This window comes from Parasteatoda tepidariorum, chromosome 8 (genome assembly GCF_982258835.1).
Source record: "Parasteatoda tepidariorum strain Cologne lab strain chromosome 8, Ptep-v5.0, whole genome shotgun sequence".
In the NCBI taxonomy this organism is placed as follows: Eukaryota; Metazoa; Arthropoda; class Arachnida; order Araneae; family Theridiidae; genus Parasteatoda; species Parasteatoda tepidariorum.
The window spans coordinates 3,177,493-3,198,307 of NC_141762.1; the positions used below are offsets into that span (position 1 = coordinate 3,177,493).

Here is a 20,815-nt window from a genome sequence, read left to right on the forward strand (position 1 = left end):
CTGATCAAGTACTATTCTTTGGACAGCGAATACGTGATGCCCACAATCACCTGCCCACAAAACATACTGCAGCTGTCTTTTTGGACTTGTCTAAGGCATTTGATAGAGTTTGGAAACAAAAACTTATTGTCAAACTCTTTACTTTCTTCAAAATTGATGGATTTGCCTTGCCATGGATTAATGATTTCTTGAAATTCAGACTTTTCAACGTCAAATTCAACAATGTGCTATCAGACACCTTTACTCAGCGGCAGGGACTTCCCCAAGGATCAGTTCTCAGCCCAACTCTGTTTTCTTTGTTTCTGGCTGGCATTGAGAGGGTCATTTCGAAGCGTTGTGAGGTAGGACTATTCGCCGACGACATCGTCTTATGGTGTTCTGATTCAGAAGTCAGCAATATCGAGAATCACCTTAATGTAACTTTAATGGAAATTCAAGAGTTTGCAAAGTGCAACAAATTGACCTTTAATCATTCAAAATCTTCTGTTAGTTTCTTCACTACTAACAAACGACTCTACAGATTTCAACCCAATATCCTACTGAATGGCCAAACTCTACTTGTTGAAAAACACCCCAGCTACTTGGGCTTCATTCTAGATCCTGATCTCACCAACAATAAGCATATAAACAACTTAGTGTTGAAAAGCAGGAAGAGACTTAAAATCCTAAAGTATATTGCTGGGCGAGATTGGGGCGCTGACGCTACCACCTTAAGAGCCACATATCTTGCACTCATCAGACCAATCCTGGAATATGGAGCACCAGTCTATAGTTGTGCATCTGCTTCAAACCTCCAACGACTTGAAAGAGTCCAGCTTTCTGCTGCTCGCATTATTACTGGACTCAGAAACAGTTGTCCAAATGACATTGTCTTGTTTGAGGCCGACCTCCAGCCTCTAGGTCTCAGAAGAAATTATCTCCTTACTAAATACTTTAACAAGCTCTCTAGCCTTGGACACCAAAACAGAACAGCAGATTATCTACTAAGGTGGAGCAGCAACCAAAGACTAAAGAAGAACAGCCCACTTAGCCAGGCCGTAGTTAACAATGTACTTGCTGGAAATGTCGAGGATTGCCTTAATAAACAATTCATTGACCCAACTGAAGGACTACCTGGTGTTTATTTCCATCAACACCTTTCATCACAAGTTAACAAGAAGCTGGATCACCCGGAATTGCTTAAGCAACTTGCTTTAGAGGTTATTAATACCATCCCCAAACAATCAATACTGGTGTACACAGACGGAAGCAAGACAGAAACATCATCATCTGGCAGTGGTGTCTACATCAAATCAAGTAATGTCTCCCTCAACATCTCCAAAAGGAATCCTGATTTCTGCTCGGTGTTTAGAAGTGAACTCATTGCTATAGATACTGCCCTGGATTCTCTTCTAACACTGCAGGATCAAAATAACATCTGGATCCTCTCTGACAGCCTCAGCTCCATACAATACTTAACGCATTGGAGGAAGGTGAGAGACAAAACAGGTGCTTCAATCCTACAAAAAATTAAAATCCTCTCACGATTGCGTGAAGTCCACCTCCAATGGATCCCTTCTCACGTTGGGGTTCTGGGCAATGACATCGCCGACACTCTGGCTAAGGAGGGGACGAAAGAAAATCTGATAAGTCCAAATTCCCTCACCTTCATGGAGCTGGCATCAAAAAAGAAAAAAGAAGACCTCGCTTCCTGGCTCGTACCCCCCAAACATCACTGGTACCAGAGCACCAGTCCAGGAGGTGCACTCAACATTCGGTGCAACCGCAAGGACCAGACTGCACTTACCAGGCTTATCAGCGGCCACCTTAAGTCCCTTTCTTTTGAGGGTAGTATTAAAATCTACCCTAACTGCCCCAGGTGCCACAACATGCAGGCTTCCCCCCAACATATACTGGACTGTCTTGGTCTGGACAAAAGGGACATTCTTAATAACACACTTATGGTGGCCGACTTCCTCCGGGTGATGAATTTCATGGACATAGTTTAGCCCTGCTAATTTTGGGGATAAGGAAGAGAGAAAGAGAAAGAAATACCTATCGACTCACAAATCATGAAAAAAGGTGAGTAAAACTATTTTGCACAAAAAGAAAATGTTTAAACGGTTTACATCCTTATTTAATAATTTTATTTTTTACTATATATGTATATTGACAATCCAACAAACTGTTAAGCTTCATATATAAATCCTGATTAAAACGAATAAAATGACAATGAAATTTATATAGTTAGAATTTCTTCTAAAATTAAATTTTGTTAATTTTTTCTAAAGTTAAAAAAGTTGTAAATTCTACCAAAAATGAGACGAATCTCACGCCTGATATTTAAAAACACATAACCGAAAAAGTAAAATACATATTTTAACACTAAAAAAGATTGCATACTAGGTTTTAGCAAAAATAATAACACCCTATATATTTTGGGGGTTTGAAATCTCAATCCCTTGAAAAAAAAAAGGTATGTATAATTCAGAGAAAGTATGTTTTTGTGTCAAATTTCTTTACTTAAAAAATCATCCACGCTAATTAATTAGCATATTTGAGGTCACTCCCTTGAACCATTAAGAATGAATCCCAGAACGTAAAGATCTGATAATTAGATCAAAAGCTATTCAGGCTGGTCCGTTTTTTAATTTGAGAGCTGTACCTATCAAAACAATAATTTTTCCAAAATAAATAAATAAAAAATATTTTAACAATAATAAGCCCAAATGGTATGTAAAGGTCCCTTTTTATAAACAAACTCAAACAAGTCACATTGTCAATTCTTACTTAAACATTTAAATGAACTATATTTCTTATAACCCTGATCGACGTGAAAATTGAAAATAAAATTTAGTTCAAAAAATTGTTCACCATGCAAAACCTCATTGTTGTATCTTTAGAAATTTGCAAGCTTAGTAAACATGTCATGTTAATTTTACGAAAGTGGTAACCTAGTAAAATGATTTTGGTAGACTAAGCATTAATTCTACTGGATGCAATTCTAATAAAATCTCAGAAGAAATTTTTTGGTTTGGAATAGTGAAATTTTCAGAGCAAAAATTTCATTGAAGAATTTCAGCTCCTCTAGCTTTTTTTCCCCTGGAAGAATAAAAATGATTGTGATTTTACCTTGCGCTCAGCAGTGAAAAAAGGGTCTTGCTTTTAGTCTGGTACAAAATGTAAAAGTAGTAAATAATAAATGCAAAAGATAATCTTATTATAGATAACCAAATTTTTTTTAATTATCATTGAACAGGTGATTCTTTTCAGATTTACAACTCGGCAGCTTTGTATTTTTGAACATCACCTAGAGCACCTAGAGCTTTGTATTTTATCACATAGGAACTCCTGGATCAAGAATAAGGACAAACTCACCTTTGTGGGAGTATATTTTGTAATCAGTGTTTGCGTTACTCAGTAATAAAAACTACAGATATCACTTACGACGGCTAGCCCAACAAAAAGAGGATTTAAATACGGAACCTGCCAATCAATGGGAATATTTTGTACATCAATTCAGTAGTCAGTGTGAAGCAGAAATCAAATAGGGTAACTTTATTCAGCATTATATCACCAAAGACATCCTGACTAATGACAATAATTCAAGTGCTTATAGGAAGAACATTCTCAGCAACATTTTTGGGAATTTAGGAACATCAGCTTTAGAAAATATAGCAGCAAGATAAATTCTGAAATTTTTCAGAATGACACTTGATACTTTCTTCCACTAAATTCTTCCTATATGCATTATAGATTTATAATAGAGCAGTCTCTTTTGTTTAAAATAATTGTTTTGTTTTGAACATTACCAACAGTTCCATAGAAGCCCCGAGGTCCGCAAGAACCCACACCGTATTTTCTTAAACATTGTAAGGCGGCTTCCTAAAAAATGAATAAGAGATATTACAATAAATACGAAGTATTACAGGAATGTATTTGAAATAGATAAAAAATTATTCCATTTGTACATTAAAACATTAAAAGAACTAAAATAATGAACTAGTAGCACACGTCTGGGAACAAAGTTAACTCAGTGACGTAACTACCACACTAATTATTAAACATCAGTTCACTAGTATATAAGATATGTTAACTCTATTCTATCTTTTGATAGATGAAGGTTGACATAATCGAAATAACCTTTCCCCACAACTTGAACATTACTAGGTTGTACTCGCTGATTCTCTGTGCTACACCCCGTAAGTGGGTCTGAATTTTTTTCAGCTCTGAAGACATTTCTTTAGAATAAATTCTGAATAATAAAGTTATAATTGGAGACATTGAAATCCAATCAGACAAACACACACAGTATTTTGCCAATGTATACAACTCTCTTCATAATTGCTAATTGTAATAGATAACCTCTAAAAGTATTAAGAAACATACTGAATCAATATACACACCCTGTTTAATAAATATATGAGATGTATTTTATACCCTAAAATATATTGCACTTATAAGTGAACGATTTAACCATAACACATCATGCATTTTTCTCAGCAGGGTAAATTAAAAATAATAAAAGGTAAAACTTTTCTAGTTTATCTTGGTGTATAAGAAATTTTGGTTTTATTTTCCTGCAATTTCAGTCAACTCAGCTTAGACAAGCATGCTGATGATTTAACAAATAAATTAACACCACCTTTTCCATTTTGTAATTAATGAGTTTGACTACACTGCAGTTATAAAGGAATTAAACTGTAACCATGTGTACCAAACTGTAACAACATTGTACATTTCTATTGCTTGATTTGAAAAAAAAATTATTATTCCAAATAGAAAATTTATATAGATTTAATTACAAGATTGTTAAACATGACAGTCTTGTTTATCTAGAGTTTTTTAGCATTTGTTTATCTATCTAAAAAGTATTGTCCATTTAATTTTATTTGTACCCATACATTCCTAGTTTTTTTTTTTAGAAATTTCTAAATTTTAAAGAAATAGAACTAGAGATTTTAGATAAAATAATTTCCATGAAATCATATATATTTTTTCATAAATTTCCAATAAGAGAACCCTGGCTGATCCTGGGTTGTTTAATCCTGGATTGATCCCTGCAATTATATCAGTTTGTGCAAAGTAGCAAAAAATAACTCAAGGCTCAGTTCAAACTGAAGTGCCTCTCATAAAAAAATTACACTCCATTTCTCTTCATCACTTGCAAAATATGTTTAAATTAAAACTTTTTGTATAAAAAATAAGTAACATGTAATATATTTTATGAAATTGAGAACAAATTTCTTTTAAAAAAACAATAGAAAAGTACCTCTAGTTTAGGATGCTCTACCAAACCTAAATAATTATGAGTTGCAGCATTCAAACATTTCTTACCGTCCACAATTACCATTTTCCCAACTTTGCTAAAAGAATTAAGTTAAGAAAATTAACAAATAAAATAAATTATTATCCGAAATTAACAGCAGAAAATAACTACAGAATAAAAAAAATTACATTAAATATTCTAAAACAGACTAAAAAAATAGAAAATGATTTCTACCTTGTCTGGGTACTTAATTTAAACCAATACACACAAGGAAAACTAATTAGCTTACAGCAGAGGTGGCATGTTTTTGGTGTTGGACACTTTTCATGGCTTTAAGATCATGTCATTTCTTTACTTAAAAATTTCGAAAACATATTTGTAATTATATAAATACTTTAAAATTATACAGATTGTAGTGTTTTTGTTAACTTGATGCATCAACTTTTATTATTATTTTCTTTTAATAACTAAGCAATACAGTCAGCACTGTCTTTTTATCTATTTCCAAAAAAATTAATACCACGAAAATTATTTCATTACAGAAAATTCCCATTATTTAAAAAATAAACAATGGAGGCTACATAACTTAAAAATTTTAAATCCCTACATTTAATAAATATAAATGTTATATTATTAAACCGTAGGATACTAGGGCTGCTTTGGCCAATTTTTTTTCTCTTTAAATTTAAATTTAGAATTAAAATAGTAAAACAGGAAATGTTAGTACAGTAAAACTTGTGTAAGTAGACCACTTGTGGTGCATTGTTTTAGCGGTCAACTTCGACAAGTGGTCAACTTATAGAGGGGGTGGGTCATTGTTTATTTTTTCGTTTCCTATATCATGTTGCTGTATATTTAAATTTTTTTTTACTTGACTTAAAAATTTTATTCAGAAAATATGTAAATGAATATCTTAAGAAATGTGTGAACTTCAATTGTGTGAAGTGTGTGAACTGAATGAACTTCAATTTGATACATATAATTCTAATATTTAACTAATTTTTTCTAAAAAAATAATTTCGTTAGTTATGCATGTGAAGTGTTTAATAAGTATAATTTCTTAAAATATCAGAACACGAAAACATGCAATTTGAAAACTTTAACAAAATAAAATTATTTGAACATTTTAAAATTTATTTACTACACTGAAAGATCAAAGACCATAAATAAAGGTTCAAAGCATATTTCAGAGCATTCATTTATTCAAATGCTCACTATTGCAACTGGAAGAGCAACTTTTCAACTAACACGCCTGTTTTCAATGAATGGATGAAAGAAATGGTCAAAAGCTGACCCCTTACAGTTTCCCCTGATGGTCAACTCACAAAAGGGTTTAGATTAGCTTTTTACACTATTTCACCAAACAAGTGAAATTTTAATATACATTGCAAAAATGACAGAAAATTTTCTGATTTTTTTTCTGGTCAATTTATGAGGGTTTTAGAATAGAATTTCATAATACTCCTAGACAAAATTGACTTATTTCAGTGGTCAACATACAAGATGGACAGGTGGTCAAGCTACAAAGGTTTTGCTTCTTTATATTATATAGGAAAAATTCCATTCTTGATAATTGAGGTCAACTTATGCAGGTGCCCAACTTACAAGGGTGGTCAACTTGGCAGGTTTCACTGCAATAAGCTTTTCTGATAAACATTAGTTCTAAATTGACATCTTTAGTGAACAATAAATAAACTTGTTTTTAAAGTTTTAATTACCATTAAAAAAAAGAGAGCCCTTTATAAGGTTGGGTCAAAGTAGCTCCTGCTTGGACTACCATTTCAAATTATGTCTTTATAAAACAGAGAAGGAGAGAGAAAGAGATGAAGAGAAAAGAAAACATGAATGCAGAAATTCTTTAAAACTAAAGAAGGAAAAATCTACTTCAGGGAAAATATACAACGATAAAATGTATAATTTAGGTTATTTTCAGCCTAGTAATTACCAAAATCGATAAAAATGTCCTTTTTATGACTTTTGATGAAATTTATGACATACTGTGACTTCTCGTGTCAGGCTTACCAAGACAAATTTAGTAGTCACGTATTACAATCTAAATTACAAGAAACAAGCTAAAATAGAAAAGGATAATACAAAAGGTTAGATTTCAAAAAATAAAGCTTGAAAATGAAAGTAATCTTACCCACTTATTGTTCTTGTTTTTAAATTTAAATTTTCATCAGATGGAGGCACTAAAGGTTCTGGAGTCCATTCAGCAATCAATTGCTCTTTTTCCTTTAACAAATAATATTACACATTAAAAAGTGAAATCTTGAAACTGAATATATTGAGATATAATAATAAAAATATAGCTTATCCAAATTAATTGACCTTAAAGTTAATTTTCAATTGTTGTGAAAAGTTTACAGAATATTCCATTTTATTGAATGAACTTACGCGTTCAGTCAATTCCATTCTCTGAGGTTTATAGCTTTTGTGAACAAGTAACCATATTACCCAGACAACTAATACTGCTTCTAGAGCAAGATGGTACGTAGGTGCCTGAAAAAAATAAGTGGTAAAATTTGCATATTATTGTATAAATATATATACAGTCAACCCTCCTATAACACGGTGAGTGCGTACCGCGTTCTATGGAAACCTCGCTATAAGAAACTCGGATTTAACCGTACAAACCAGGCTAATTCGTAGCGCGTTCTATGGAAACCGTCTACCGCGTTGTATGGAAACCGCGCTATAAGAAACGCAGAATTAGTACAAATCACATCATTTGTACCGCGTTATATGGAGACCAATAAGGAAAAGATAAATTATAAATTATTTTTGTTGAATTGAAGAGTTTATATAAAGAAATGATACCAAAATTAAACTAAAAAACTGTTTTCCAACAAAAACAAGAAAGACTTTTGTAAAATTTAATCTTTCAACACTCATCCTCGCTGTCAGATAATATGAGTCGCCTAACTTGTCTTCTTTTAATACGCAAAATGTCTTCCTCACTTGGCTCATCTTCACATTGATTTTCGATTGTAGCTTTTTTTTCTAACTCCACTAAAAACTCTCTATAGGGAGCTAAGCAATTTCTTAACTCTCTTTTAAACTTTGCGCTACGCACCGTTGAATGATCAGTTTCAATGAAATGGAGTTCTAATTCATTAGCCAAATTTAGCCCTTTTTTCACATCTTATAAATCGACATTTGGCACCCATTCGTTTTTCTTATTTTCGTTTACCAATGGATTTGAGGTGGGTGTATCAATTAAATCCATCAGTTCATCCTCATCTAAAGTTTCTTCCCCGAGTATGAGTTCTCTTACATCCTGATGGTTTGTTGTAAATTCTTCATCTCCTAAACGAGAAGCAATGTTTACTATTTCTGTAACTGGGAGTGAAATTGCAGAATCATCTTGTATTGCTTGAACCATTTCAGGTAAAAAGGGTTTCCAACAAGCATTAAGCGTTGATGGCTTAATTTCCGCGCAAGTCGACATTTATAAATCGTTCATAAATTCATAAATCGACATTTGGCACCCATTCGTTTTTCTTATTTTCGTTCACCAATGGATTTGAGGTGGGTGTATCAATTAAATCCATCAGTTCATCCTTATCTAAAGTTTATTCCCCGAGTATGAGTTCTCTTACATCCTGATGGTTTGTTGTAAATTCTTCATCGCCTAAACGAGAAGCAATGTTTACTATTTCTGTAACTGAGAGTGAAATTGCAGAATCATCTTGTATTGCTTGAACCATTTCAGGTAAAAAGGGTTTCCAACAAGCATTAAGCGTTGATGGTTTAATTTCCGCGCAAGCCGATGACACGGTTCTAATACAATCTAAAATAGAAAATTCCATCCGAACTTGAGTAAGGATTTTATTTTCACTACTTTCTAATCTGTCGAAAATGGTTTGGAAAACTTGGCGTGTGTAATACATTTTTAAAGTTTGAATGACTCCTAGGTCCAAAGGTTGTATTAATGACGTGCAGTTAGGAGGAAGGAAGAAAATTTTTACATTTGGATGATCCAGTTGTATGTTGTGGCAACCAGCGTTATCAAGAACCAATAAAACTTTGAAATACAATTTTTTCCATCATATGGGTTTCCACTGCCGGGATAAACCAATCCTTAAATAAATCTTGGGTCATCCAAGCCTTCTTATTAGATCGCCAGAATACAGGCAATTCGGTCTTATTAATGTTTTTCATAACACGTGGAGTTGAAGAATGATTTATTATCATAGGTTTTATCATCAGGCTCCCTGATAGATTGCTGCACATATGAAGGGTGACACGCTCTTTTGAAGGTTTAAACCCCTGAGCACGCCTTTGATTTTTCAAAATGAAGGTTCTAGATGGTAGTTTTTTCCAATATAATGCCGTCTCATCGGCGTTAAAAATCTGATGAGGTGAGTAGCCTCCTTCATTGATAATTCTAGCTAATTCCAGCTTATAATTCTCGGCAGCCTCAGCATCTGCTGAGGCCTGTTCTCCTTGAAACATAATATTGTGTAATGAGTACCTTTTTTTTAGTTTTTCAAACCACCCTTTACTCGCGACAAACGAATGATTTTCTAGCTCTGCAGAAGAATGCCCAATATTCCTTAAATTTTCATAGATTTTAAGTGCTTTCTGCTTGATAAGATTTCCACTGATAGGAATCTTTTTGGCTATACAGTCTTCCAACCAGATCATTAACGCCCGTTCCATTTTAACCAGATTAGAATTTCGGGTGCGAGTAACACGTTTCGCACCTAACGGACAGCCATCTGCCACAGTTTTCCTTATATTGTCTGCATTTTTCTTTACGGTTCCAATTGTAGATTCATTCAACTTGGTTGATTTTGCAACCAAAGATAGTTTTTCCCCGCCTTCTAAACGATTTAGAATTTTGATTTTATCTTCAAGAGATATAAACTTTCTTTTTAACTCTTTCCTTGTTTCTTTCCTGTTTGACATGATGCAAATCTAGGGTTAATAATTACTTTATTTTTATTATATCAGAACAAAAGAAGAATATTACTTACAGTATTGTGTAATGTTGTCCAATTATAAACCACAAATTAAACAGCAAAAAGCTGAACGAACGGACGGTGCAGAAATTTTTTTAGAAAGACTTGGTCACCAACAAAACGTGTGCACTGTGAAAGAGCTCTGAAAAGACTAAAACCGATGTCGCTATGAGATAAGCCGGAGATAATCTTTATGTAAACATATCTAGTTACTATGCCGCGATCCCACTGCCTGGACCTACATGAAACTGGCGCTATCTGATCCCTCATAATTCAAATAGGCCCTAACGAACTAAACAGCTTAGGCTACGCGAAAGGAACTTATGGGATGCTGTTGACGGAAACCACGTTCTGAGAGTACCGCGTTATAGGAAGGTTGACTGTATACATATATGATAAGGTGAGGTTAGGGTCAAACAGTGAAATATTAAAATCTTGTGTGAGTTCTTTATAGAAGGTACCTACTGACTTACAAAAATTCTTACTCAGGGTTCTGTCATGACATTTTGTGAAAGGTCCTGTTTTAGTAAAATTGTGAAAAAATTACTCGTAATTTGTGAATATAAAATAAGCGTTAAGTCACATTCTTTTAACCAGGGTCCTGATTTTGTGAATTTGTGCAAATAGGGTCCTGTTATTGCAAAAAACCTTTTCAAGGAGTTTTTAAATTTTAAATAGATACAAAATTATGCTCAACACTGTAAAATTATAATAAAAAAATTATAAATTTTCAAATATAAACAGCAATTGCTGCTACTAAATTAGAGATGCAACACAAAAATATTTGGTATTTAGCCTATACTGCTGAAGGCAGAATATTCATTTCGGATGAATAATGGAAACAAAATCACTCACATTTTTAATAATTTCAATTGACATATTTTAAATAATACAACTTAGTTATGTATCACTTCTAATGTGTTACACAATAGGTAAACTTAAGCAATTCTTAAATTTATAATATTTTTATTTTTTAAAAATTGACATAAGTTAATTTTTATTTACATAATATTTTATCAATTAATTTCATGAATAAATATATATTGCTCAATTACTTATTTACAAAAAAAAAAATTATCATTTAATATCAATAAGAATGCACACATGATATTTGTTATATTTTCTTAGAATACTACACTTGGAATTTATAATTTTTTTTTTTTTTACTTCGAAGAGGTAAAGGTACATAATTAAATGAGATCAAACTTAGCATTAGAATTAAAGCAGAAAAACAAAATTAACAAAATATTAGAGCAATATACGTCAATTGCCAGTAGATTTGAAAATATCTATAATAGCTGAACACTAGGACTGGGCGATGTTAAGATTTCAGCATCGTGATGCATCGCCACTCAAACATCGTGATGTTTCGATACATCGCGATGTCACATTACTATTTCACATTTGGTTTTGCCAAATTTTGCATTCTTGCACACCTTTACTTTTTTTTTTATTTGATGCTACTGTAAAGTAAGACTAAATCTAAAATTTTAAATATATATATTAGATTTTTAGAATTTAAACTTTGTGTGTTTGTGGAAAAAGGAGAGTAAGATTTCAAGGGGGATATTCAGAGAAAATTTATAAAAGTGAAAATCTGCCAAAATGCATCAAATTTACATTATACGAACTATATTCATTTTATAGGTATTTAATTTCAATAAAGTTATATAATCAATAAGAGAAAAAGTAAAGATAGGAGTAAATTAAATATATGACTTTATATCCGGGCATATCAATGTTTAGTAAATTGATTATTTTCTTCTTTTGTATTAAAATAATTCGATAGACTGTCTTTTTCAATTTAAATAAAACACATCTTTTCAAACTTTTCTGAAAACAATCGGAAGTTTTTAAAGTAAAGAAAGAGGGTATTGAATAAATAGTTAACTAGTGAAACGAATAATTCATTAAAATTTTACATGCAGCTTAAAAAAAATGAGAAATTATCTTTAAGGATGAATTAAAAAAAAAAAGAATAGTATTTCAACCTTAGCCAACAAAAATTATCGTTAATTTTCAACATTCTTAAAGATGGTTAGGTATCTTAGACAAAAACACATCAAAAAATTATTACATTAAGAAATAATTTTTCTAGAAAATAAAATTAGAAGATATTGGTACATTTTTTCAGCTCTCATATTGTAATAAATTTATCTAAACATGGATATTTTAGCAATTAATATTTGATATTTGTGGATAGAGTGCAGTGCATGAAAAAAAAAATTACTGTTGACTTCATAATTGGATTTCAAAAAGTCTGATTTTTTTAAAATTTATTTTTCAGAAACTATTCAACTAATTTCTTTTAACTTTTTTATTTTAAAATAAAAAGTTATATTTTTAAAAAAAATTTGTATACCTTACAATTCAAACTTTTTTCGACTATTACTAATAAAAAAATTAATTAAAATCATTTTTACATAAAATTATCTTTGGATAAACGAATTATGTCAGCCAACTGCAAAAATAAAATAGATACAATTATAAAAATAAAATTTTAAGTGTGCATTGAGCCAACAATTTAAAAATCTTTATAAACAGAAAAATAAAAAACGTAATAGAAAAAGATAAAAAAAAAATATATATATGGATTGAGAAAGCTAGAAAACTTAGAACAGCCGATGCGCATAACCTCTTGACCTTTCATTCTCCAGAATTTCTTGAAGAATATCTTTCAATAATTTATTGAAGGTAGTAACCTTCAATAATTGAGGAAATTGAGAAAAACCAGTATAAAAACAAAATTTCCTGAAAAAGGATTTTATGGAAATTATTATGGCTTCAATATTGTAAAAATCAATTATTTGAAATTTTCTTTTCAAAATTATTGATGACCTAATGTATTATTATGTTGATAAACTATATTTCGTGGAAATAAAATTTAACTGCACACTCTTATTAAAATTGTTATAAATAAGAAAGATCAAAAAGCAGTCATGTCGAAAAAGAAAATGACAAAGAAATAAAAACGAAACGACTGTCTTAAAAAGAAAATTTGCGTTTGAGAAGTTGTCGGTTCAAAACCTCGTTTGCAAAGATTTTTTGCAAAAATATTAGATTTTTTTTTTAAATATTTTCTAACAATAATAATAATCATTTTTTAATAATTGAAAACGTGGTCATTATGCAAAATTGCAGCTTTATATAAAATTATTAATGAAAACATTTTATCCATATTGAGGGAATGCAATTCTTCAGATTTAACAAAGAAAAATAAATAGGTAAAAAAGTAAATAAATAAAAAGTCTTATCGAAACAGAAGATCGTTTCTTCAACAAGACAAAAATGATCTCAAAGTATTGTCAAATAACAAAACATAAATAATCCTCCGAGAATCACTTTCTTTTCTTGGATTTACATGAAATGAAGAAAGCACCTTTTCATCTTTCATTGGCGATGAGTTATAGTCACATCGGAAATCATCGTGTGAGCACATCGTTACTTGACAATTCGCGAAGGAAGAAACACAAGGGGAAAGATCGTCTAGTCACTTCGGAAATCATCGTGTGAGCACATTGTTACTTGATGCTTCGCGAAGGAAGAAACACAAGGGGAAAGATCGTCTAGTCACTTCGGAAATCATCGTGTGAGCACATTGTTACTTGATGCTTCGCGAAGGAAGAAACACAAGGGGAAAGATCGTCTAGTCACTTCGGAAATCATCGTGTGAGCACATCGTTACTTGATGCTTCGCGAAGGAAGAAACATAGGGGAAAATATCGTCACGACAATCGATGTCGCCGCATGATCGGGGGAAAATGCTCATCGCGCGTGCTTACGAACATCAATGTTGGAGAGGGAGAATCGTGCTTCGCGGCATCGGGAAACATCGATGTCAACCTGGCATCGGAAAACATCGTGCTCGCATCGGAATTCACGATGCTTCGAAAAGGAGGCCAGTCTAAGCATCGGATCGGCGATGATTGCACAACATCGACGTTTTCCGATTCATCGATGTATCGCCCAGTCCTACTGAACACTCAGCATCAGTCAATTTTTCCAGCCCATTTACAATAATGCGTAAATGTCTATCGAGTGTCTCTTGTTTCATTCTCGTTCGCAACTCAGTGCAAACAAGATTCATTTTCAAAAATAACCTTTCAACAGTAGCTGTTGATGATGGTATAATAACCGACAATGTTAATAATTTTAATAAATTAGGAATTAGAATTTTAATAACTTAGTTCATTTACATCCATCTTTCTTTTTTTTCCGCAGGGAAGGGTTTATTCAATTAACAAAATAATGAGGATAATTTGTGAAGGGTCCGATTAAAAGATAAATTATTTTGTGAAGGATCCGTTTTTAAGTTAAAATATTTTGTGAAGGGTCCGTTAATGGACCCAAATTTCTTCTAAACAGACCCCTGTTACTTTTAAACATTTTTTTTGAGAAAAATGCATAATTTAGTGTTCAAAATCATAGTTCAAGGCTATTAAAATATGGCTTTCAGACCACAAAAAAAGAATCCACCTGGCCATCCTTCAGTTGGTAAACTAGCTGGTTCTCCTCTTCCTTACCCTATTGTTCAGATTCCAGGAACACATTTCACTCAGAGGTGTACAAGCATAGAGAGTTCTTGGCTCAAATCACAACTAATTAAAGAAGTTAGTACAATACTTACGACGTGACATTAACAGCTAACAAAAGATTATTCTTTTAGTTCGATGTTTGCTTTTCAACATGGCAAAAAGAACAAAATTGTCACTTTAATTGAAATGGAGGTTTAAAAAAAAAACCTGATGAAAACTGTTCAAAGAAGGTTTTGACAAAGTCATTGAATGGCTCAGAATCAACGTTAAGAGGGACTCTGTTTAAGGATTTAAATTTTTTTTTTTCTCCAAGCAATTGTAATAGCAAACTGAGAATAAGGTGTTCTATTGAAAAAGGAGCAATGAAAAGAATGAGGAATTTTAAAAAGTTAGGTTGACATAGTTTGAAGAAGCTTATGCCTCAAAACTTCGTGTTAACGTTGACATGAGATTGTAAGACGATCAGCTGTCAAAGAGTTGTGACACGCAAAACTTTTTGCCATCAGATGGAAGGGACAGAGAATTAAAAACATACGTCATTTGGAAACTTATGTCTTTTCTGTGGAAAGTACAAATGTCAATGAAGAAGCTGTGCAACAATGGAAAGAAACGCAGACAATTAGAAAGAAAAAAAAAAGGACACAAACTGAAAAATAAGTCAAAATGAGACTCTTTTTGTTTTTCTAAATAATGCACAACAAAACTTTAAACATTTAATGGAAAATTATTATCATGCCACAGTGGGAAAAAAGTTTTTTTTTAAAAAAAAAGATTAACTTTCTTGCAATTCTGATGATCCTGAAAAAACTTACACCATTAGTTATTGGAAGATTAAAGAAACCATAATGTCTTAAAAACATGAAGCTTTCATGCAAATATACTTGCAACAAAACAGTCTAGATGACATTGAACATTTTTATTTCCTTTATAAATTTGATAGGAAAACGGATAAACAAAAAGTTCTTTTATTAGTGGATAAATGCCCTGCTCAATCACAAGATCTACAAAATTTTAATAACACCAGTTATTTTTCCCTGGGAAATACAGAAGAGAAATTCATGGATCTGAGCATCATTTGTTGTGTAAAACAAAACTACTTCTAAACATAAATAAAAATTTTCTCCCAAATTTTTTGTTTTTATTCTTGCTTTGTATAAATAGGTTTTTTTTTTAAAAAACAATATGCCGAATAATATTGTAACCTTTTAATTGATGAATGTTTTAATAATATTAATGGATGTTTTCAATAAATGAGTGAAAAATAATTACCACTTTAATATGCTAACATACAAATAATAATAAAACACACTAAGAACAGATTAGATTGAATATGCTTTTATGTTACCTTACAGATTTAATTAGCATGGAAACTAATAGTGAACTGCCAAATTTTATTTTAGAAATATATTTTAAAGAGTTATTTCCCTCTTTGCTTGCCAGTAATACAAAATTAATATCCTTCAGTATTATTTAATCAATATCATTATTTAGCTGCAGACAATTTTAATATTAGTAATCAATGAAGTTTTATTAAATATATATTTCGTTTTTTTCATCCAATGAATCAATACAAATAATATGTTTAACGCAATATATAATATAAATTCTATTATTAATAATTATTCAAAATAATGGAAGGATAAAAAGGTTCAAAAATGACATGCATGGATTGCACATAAAAAGCAAGTTTTAATACCAAAAGTTTAGTAATAAACATATTTTTCCAAAGACCACCTATATATTGACAATCATCATTCGGATATTAAGTCTATATGCGCCCTGCATATACATCTGTAAAAATCTATAATACTTACTTTTATTAGATCTTTCGTTATATAATAATAAATATAATTTAAATGAACAAAGCTACATAATTAAAATTTTTTTTAAATGAGTAGACTACATTTGAGGGCGCCCCTAGATTCTTACCAAGTTGTGATCGCGGTTCATTGCCAAGCAGGCCGATGTTGAAACCCAATCGTGATTCTGATAAGTTTAGATTTAAGCCTTATTTTTAAATGTTCAAGAGTATATGTAATTTCAGAGGTCCGTTAGTTCTACGTTGGATACCGGCTGGCACTTTTGCTTATGGTCAATAAGATCGAAGGTATGTGGGCACTCATAAACAGAGTACACGGATACTATTCATGATAAATTAAGACAGTATCTAATTGCTAATAGAGAATTCTGTGCACCTAAATCTGAGGATATTCAAGCTTAATGAAGAAGTGAGTTTTTTTCCTTTTATTTCTGTGCTTGCTCCATTAATTTTTGTTTCGATTCAAAATAATATTCATTTTATTGTGTTATTTAATTTTGTTTATATTGGGTACACTACAATTTTATAAATTTTCGGCCGCCATTCCTGTTACCACAGTGTTCCAAGCAAACAGGAATGGCGCCAAACATAAGTCGCAAATTTCGCCAAGGGACACCCTCAAGTATATTTTTATCAGGAGCAAAAATATGAGCGAGTAAGAACGATTTGATCTTCGAAAATGAAACAGAGTACTCATGACAAGCAAATTAATTTTCTGTACTATTTATTGTAAGCACGTCGTGTTTAAATAATTAGCATTTTAAGTAAGGATTATCATAAACAAGAACATCGGAAAATCTCTGACTATAAAAGACTTAAATTATTTATATACCTGCAAGAATGCAACACACATTTCATACAATTCCCATGTTGTTTCGGAATGCATTTCATACGAATTAGTTTCCATTTATTCCATATAATTAAGTAGTTCCAGTAAAAGCAAGAAAAAATTACGTCGAATTGAGAATGCTGAAGGATAGAGAAGAAAGCACACCCAGATCATAGCAATACATTGATTGTTTGATCAAGTTTCATAACAAATTGATTTATTGATGATTTTGTTCCCATTGAATGGTTTACCGTGTAAAACTCAGCACAGATGGCGCTAGAGCAAAATTTCCAAGTTTTTAGAGAGCCACTAAAAATTTTTACTTCCAATTTTAAAATTTCAATTCTAGGGCAGGGGTTGAAAATTTAACTAAGCATATAACTTGTTGTTTAAGTTTCAATCACGATTATAGATTTTTATTTATTAGTTGACTTTACATTTTATCGTATTCCAACAAGAGAGCGCTTGCTCACACGAATATGTGGACCCGGAGATCGTCAGAACCCCAACTTCTTCACCTAACTGTAGCATTCTGGAATACTATTTCATGCACCGAATATGAGGCCCTCAACTCGCGGAATTTCTTTCAGAGCTGCCCACTTGTGGCTGTGTGATGCACATGTATGTATTCTGAACATCCAACTTAATTGCTCTTGAGTTCTGTGAGCTCTTCGGTTTTCAAATCCAGCAATTGTATTTGAAGCATCAATTTCAAATGGCTCAATGTTGATCTCATTTGTATTTGCGTTGAGAGGATTTACTATGAATGCAAGAGTATTTTTGTTTTGTTTTGAATTGCTTGAATTCCTCAGTGAATCCATCCTTCAAGTTTTTTAATGCTGAAGTAATTCTCCTTATGAAAAAATCGAGGTATAAATGAGGTATAAACGAGGTATATTTTAAAGGTATAAAGGAGGTTGTTATTTAAATACGTCCTTAAGGTTGAAAAGAGTGCAATTGAATACCTCAAAATCAACCTCAAATATACCTTAAATATACCTCCAGAGGTATATATGTTTCAACCTGTGGTGTTTAATTTTACATCTGTGGAGAGGTAGATATTTACTACTTTAAAGTGTTTTATTTTCAATTTTAGGTTATTACTTATCAGCCTGAAGTATATTTTTTTACACTTGTGGAAGTATTTTTTCAACAACCTAAGGTGTGTCATTTTACACTTCAGGTTATTATAAATCAACCTCAGGTGTATTTTGTTCTACCTCAGGCAATTCTTTTTCAACCTCAGGTATATAATTTTATGCTTGTAGAGGTATACATTTATTAACCAGTGGTGTGTCGTTTTACACTTCTGGTTGTTATAAATCTACCTCAGGTGTATTTTGTTCTACCTCAGGAAATTATTTTTCAACCTCGGGTATATAATTTTATGCTTGTAGAGGTATATATTTATGAACCTGTGGTGCGTCGTTTTACACTTCTCCTGGTTGTTATAAATCAACCTCAGGGGTATTTTGTTCTATTTCAGGTGATTATTTTTCAATCTCAGGTGTATAATTTTATACTTGTAGAGGTATATATTTATCAACCAATGGTGTGTCGTTTTACACTTCTGGTTGTTATAAATCAACCTGAAGTGTATTTTCAACACTTGGAAAGGTTATTTTTTTATTAACGTCATGTGTTCCATGTTCTACCTTAAGTTATCATAAACCTGAAGTATATATTTTTGTATTTTTAGAAGTACTAATTTATCAACCAAAGATGCGACATTTTACACTTCAGGCTTATGTAGCTCAACCTAAAGCTGTTTTTTCAGTACTTACGAATGTGAGGTGTTCACCTAGTTGATTATTTTTTAACCTCACTATATAAAAAATATACTATATATATATAAAGATATTATTTATATTATATGAAGAATAATGTATGTCATTACATTTTTTCACTAGTAGAGATCTTCATTTAACAATCTGAAGTTTCTAATATTAAACCTTCGGCAGTATTTGCTTCTTTTGTTAAGTTATAAAAGAAGGTTTTAAATGCATAATTCTTCTGTAATTTTAATAGATTGAATTAAATCATCTTAAAATAAACTTATCCAAACTCTACAATTAGTAAAACCTATCTATGGGAACTCATATTTTTAGAAAATAGTTGTCTAATGTGCTTGAATTTCTTAAGCTATAAAACTACAAATTTAAATAATTAGTCAGCTGAAATTCAAATACTTTTATTTAAAACTGAAATTTAATTTTTACAACAAAATTATTTTAAATACTGCTTCCGTCTACCTGTTGAAACTTGTAATTATTGGAACCTAAAAGAAAAAAAAATGAATTAGTAAGTAAGTCATATTTACAATAATAGTGGCAAGTTTTAAACTATTAAAATATTAGAAATTATTTTTTTTTTGATTTAAATTAATTGGATGAAGTTAATTTTCTTTTTCAGATAAATAGTAGTATTCTTCTGCCATTTCTATTCAATCCTCATAGCTAAAAAGCATGACAGGTACCACAGCCACAAAATAAAGTACACTGAAATCAGTACTACCATTAACAACATTTACAGAAATTCAAAGATATAATTCCAATCTTAATATGCAATTTTACCACTTTGTATTTTTCTATACATTTGGTATCATTATGGTACTTGTAAGTTTGATAATTATATTTTCTTTCTTTCTTTTCTTACAAATCTTTAAACTCAATAAACCTAGTCTATATATTTTTAAACTTTTTGTCAGACTTTATGAAACTAATAGCTTTTTCACAAATTTTAGACGCTAATTCTGAAAAGGACTTCCGTTATTGTCAATCACATAAGAGTTTCTTAAAAAATAGTTATTTTAGTATATTTCAATAAATGTAATCAAGAATCAACAATCGTCTAATAAATTAAATTTTAAAGTTATGTACCAATTTTTATTCTTTTTTTACACTCAGTCGAATAGAACAAATTACAAGTTGATAAGGAGCATTTATTTTAAAGTTGTGAGTAATTTTATGTGAGGAAAATGTCTAAGAGAGAATGATTTGAAATAATACTTTTAAAATAAGTTGAGTACAATATCTCCTATATAATTTATAATACCAAGCAGAATAAAACTAATAGCTAGTTGTTACAAACATTTGTTTAAATATAAAAACACATCCCATAAGATAAAATTCAAAAAATTGCATATTACTTTTAACCAAAAATGTCTTTATTTGCAATTGATTTTATTCAATTCAGCATTAAAATTGCATAAGAAACTATACTGGCTTATTTCTAAAACATTTAAGATTTCCGAAAGTCGCTAATTTTTGAAGTAGTGAACTATAAACAGCTGCATAAAAATGCTCATAACCTTGAAACAAATTGTCATATAAACTTGAAATCGGGTTAAATTTAATTCTATTCAATATTTCAATAAGTAATAACAATCTGCTTAGTAATTAACGTGGGTAAATTGAG

The 20,815-nt window shown here is 31.1% G+C and overlaps 1 protein-coding gene across 1 annotated transcript in view; it reads right to left on the reverse strand.

The window, feature by feature from the left end:
- The window catches only part of Spt-I (serine palmitoyltransferase subunit I), a 35,777-nt gene extending 18,130 nt beyond the window's left edge, over positions 1–17,647 (reverse strand). Inside the window, exons 1-5 of the mRNA XM_087149730.1 lie at positions 17,402–17,647; positions 7,646–7,750; positions 7,392–7,483; positions 5,252–5,345; positions 3,792–3,864 (exon numbers count right to left, since the gene is read on the reverse strand). Of these exons, the coding sequence (XP_087005856.1) occupies positions 3,792–3,864; positions 5,252–5,345; positions 7,392–7,483; positions 7,646–7,750; positions 17,402–17,476 (439 nt within the window). The 5' untranslated portion in view covers positions 17,477–17,647. The remainder of the gene's footprint in view (positions 1–3,791; positions 3,865–5,251; positions 5,346–7,391; positions 7,484–7,645; positions 7,751–17,401) is intronic.
- Positions 17,648–20,815: the final 3,168 nt, after the last annotated feature.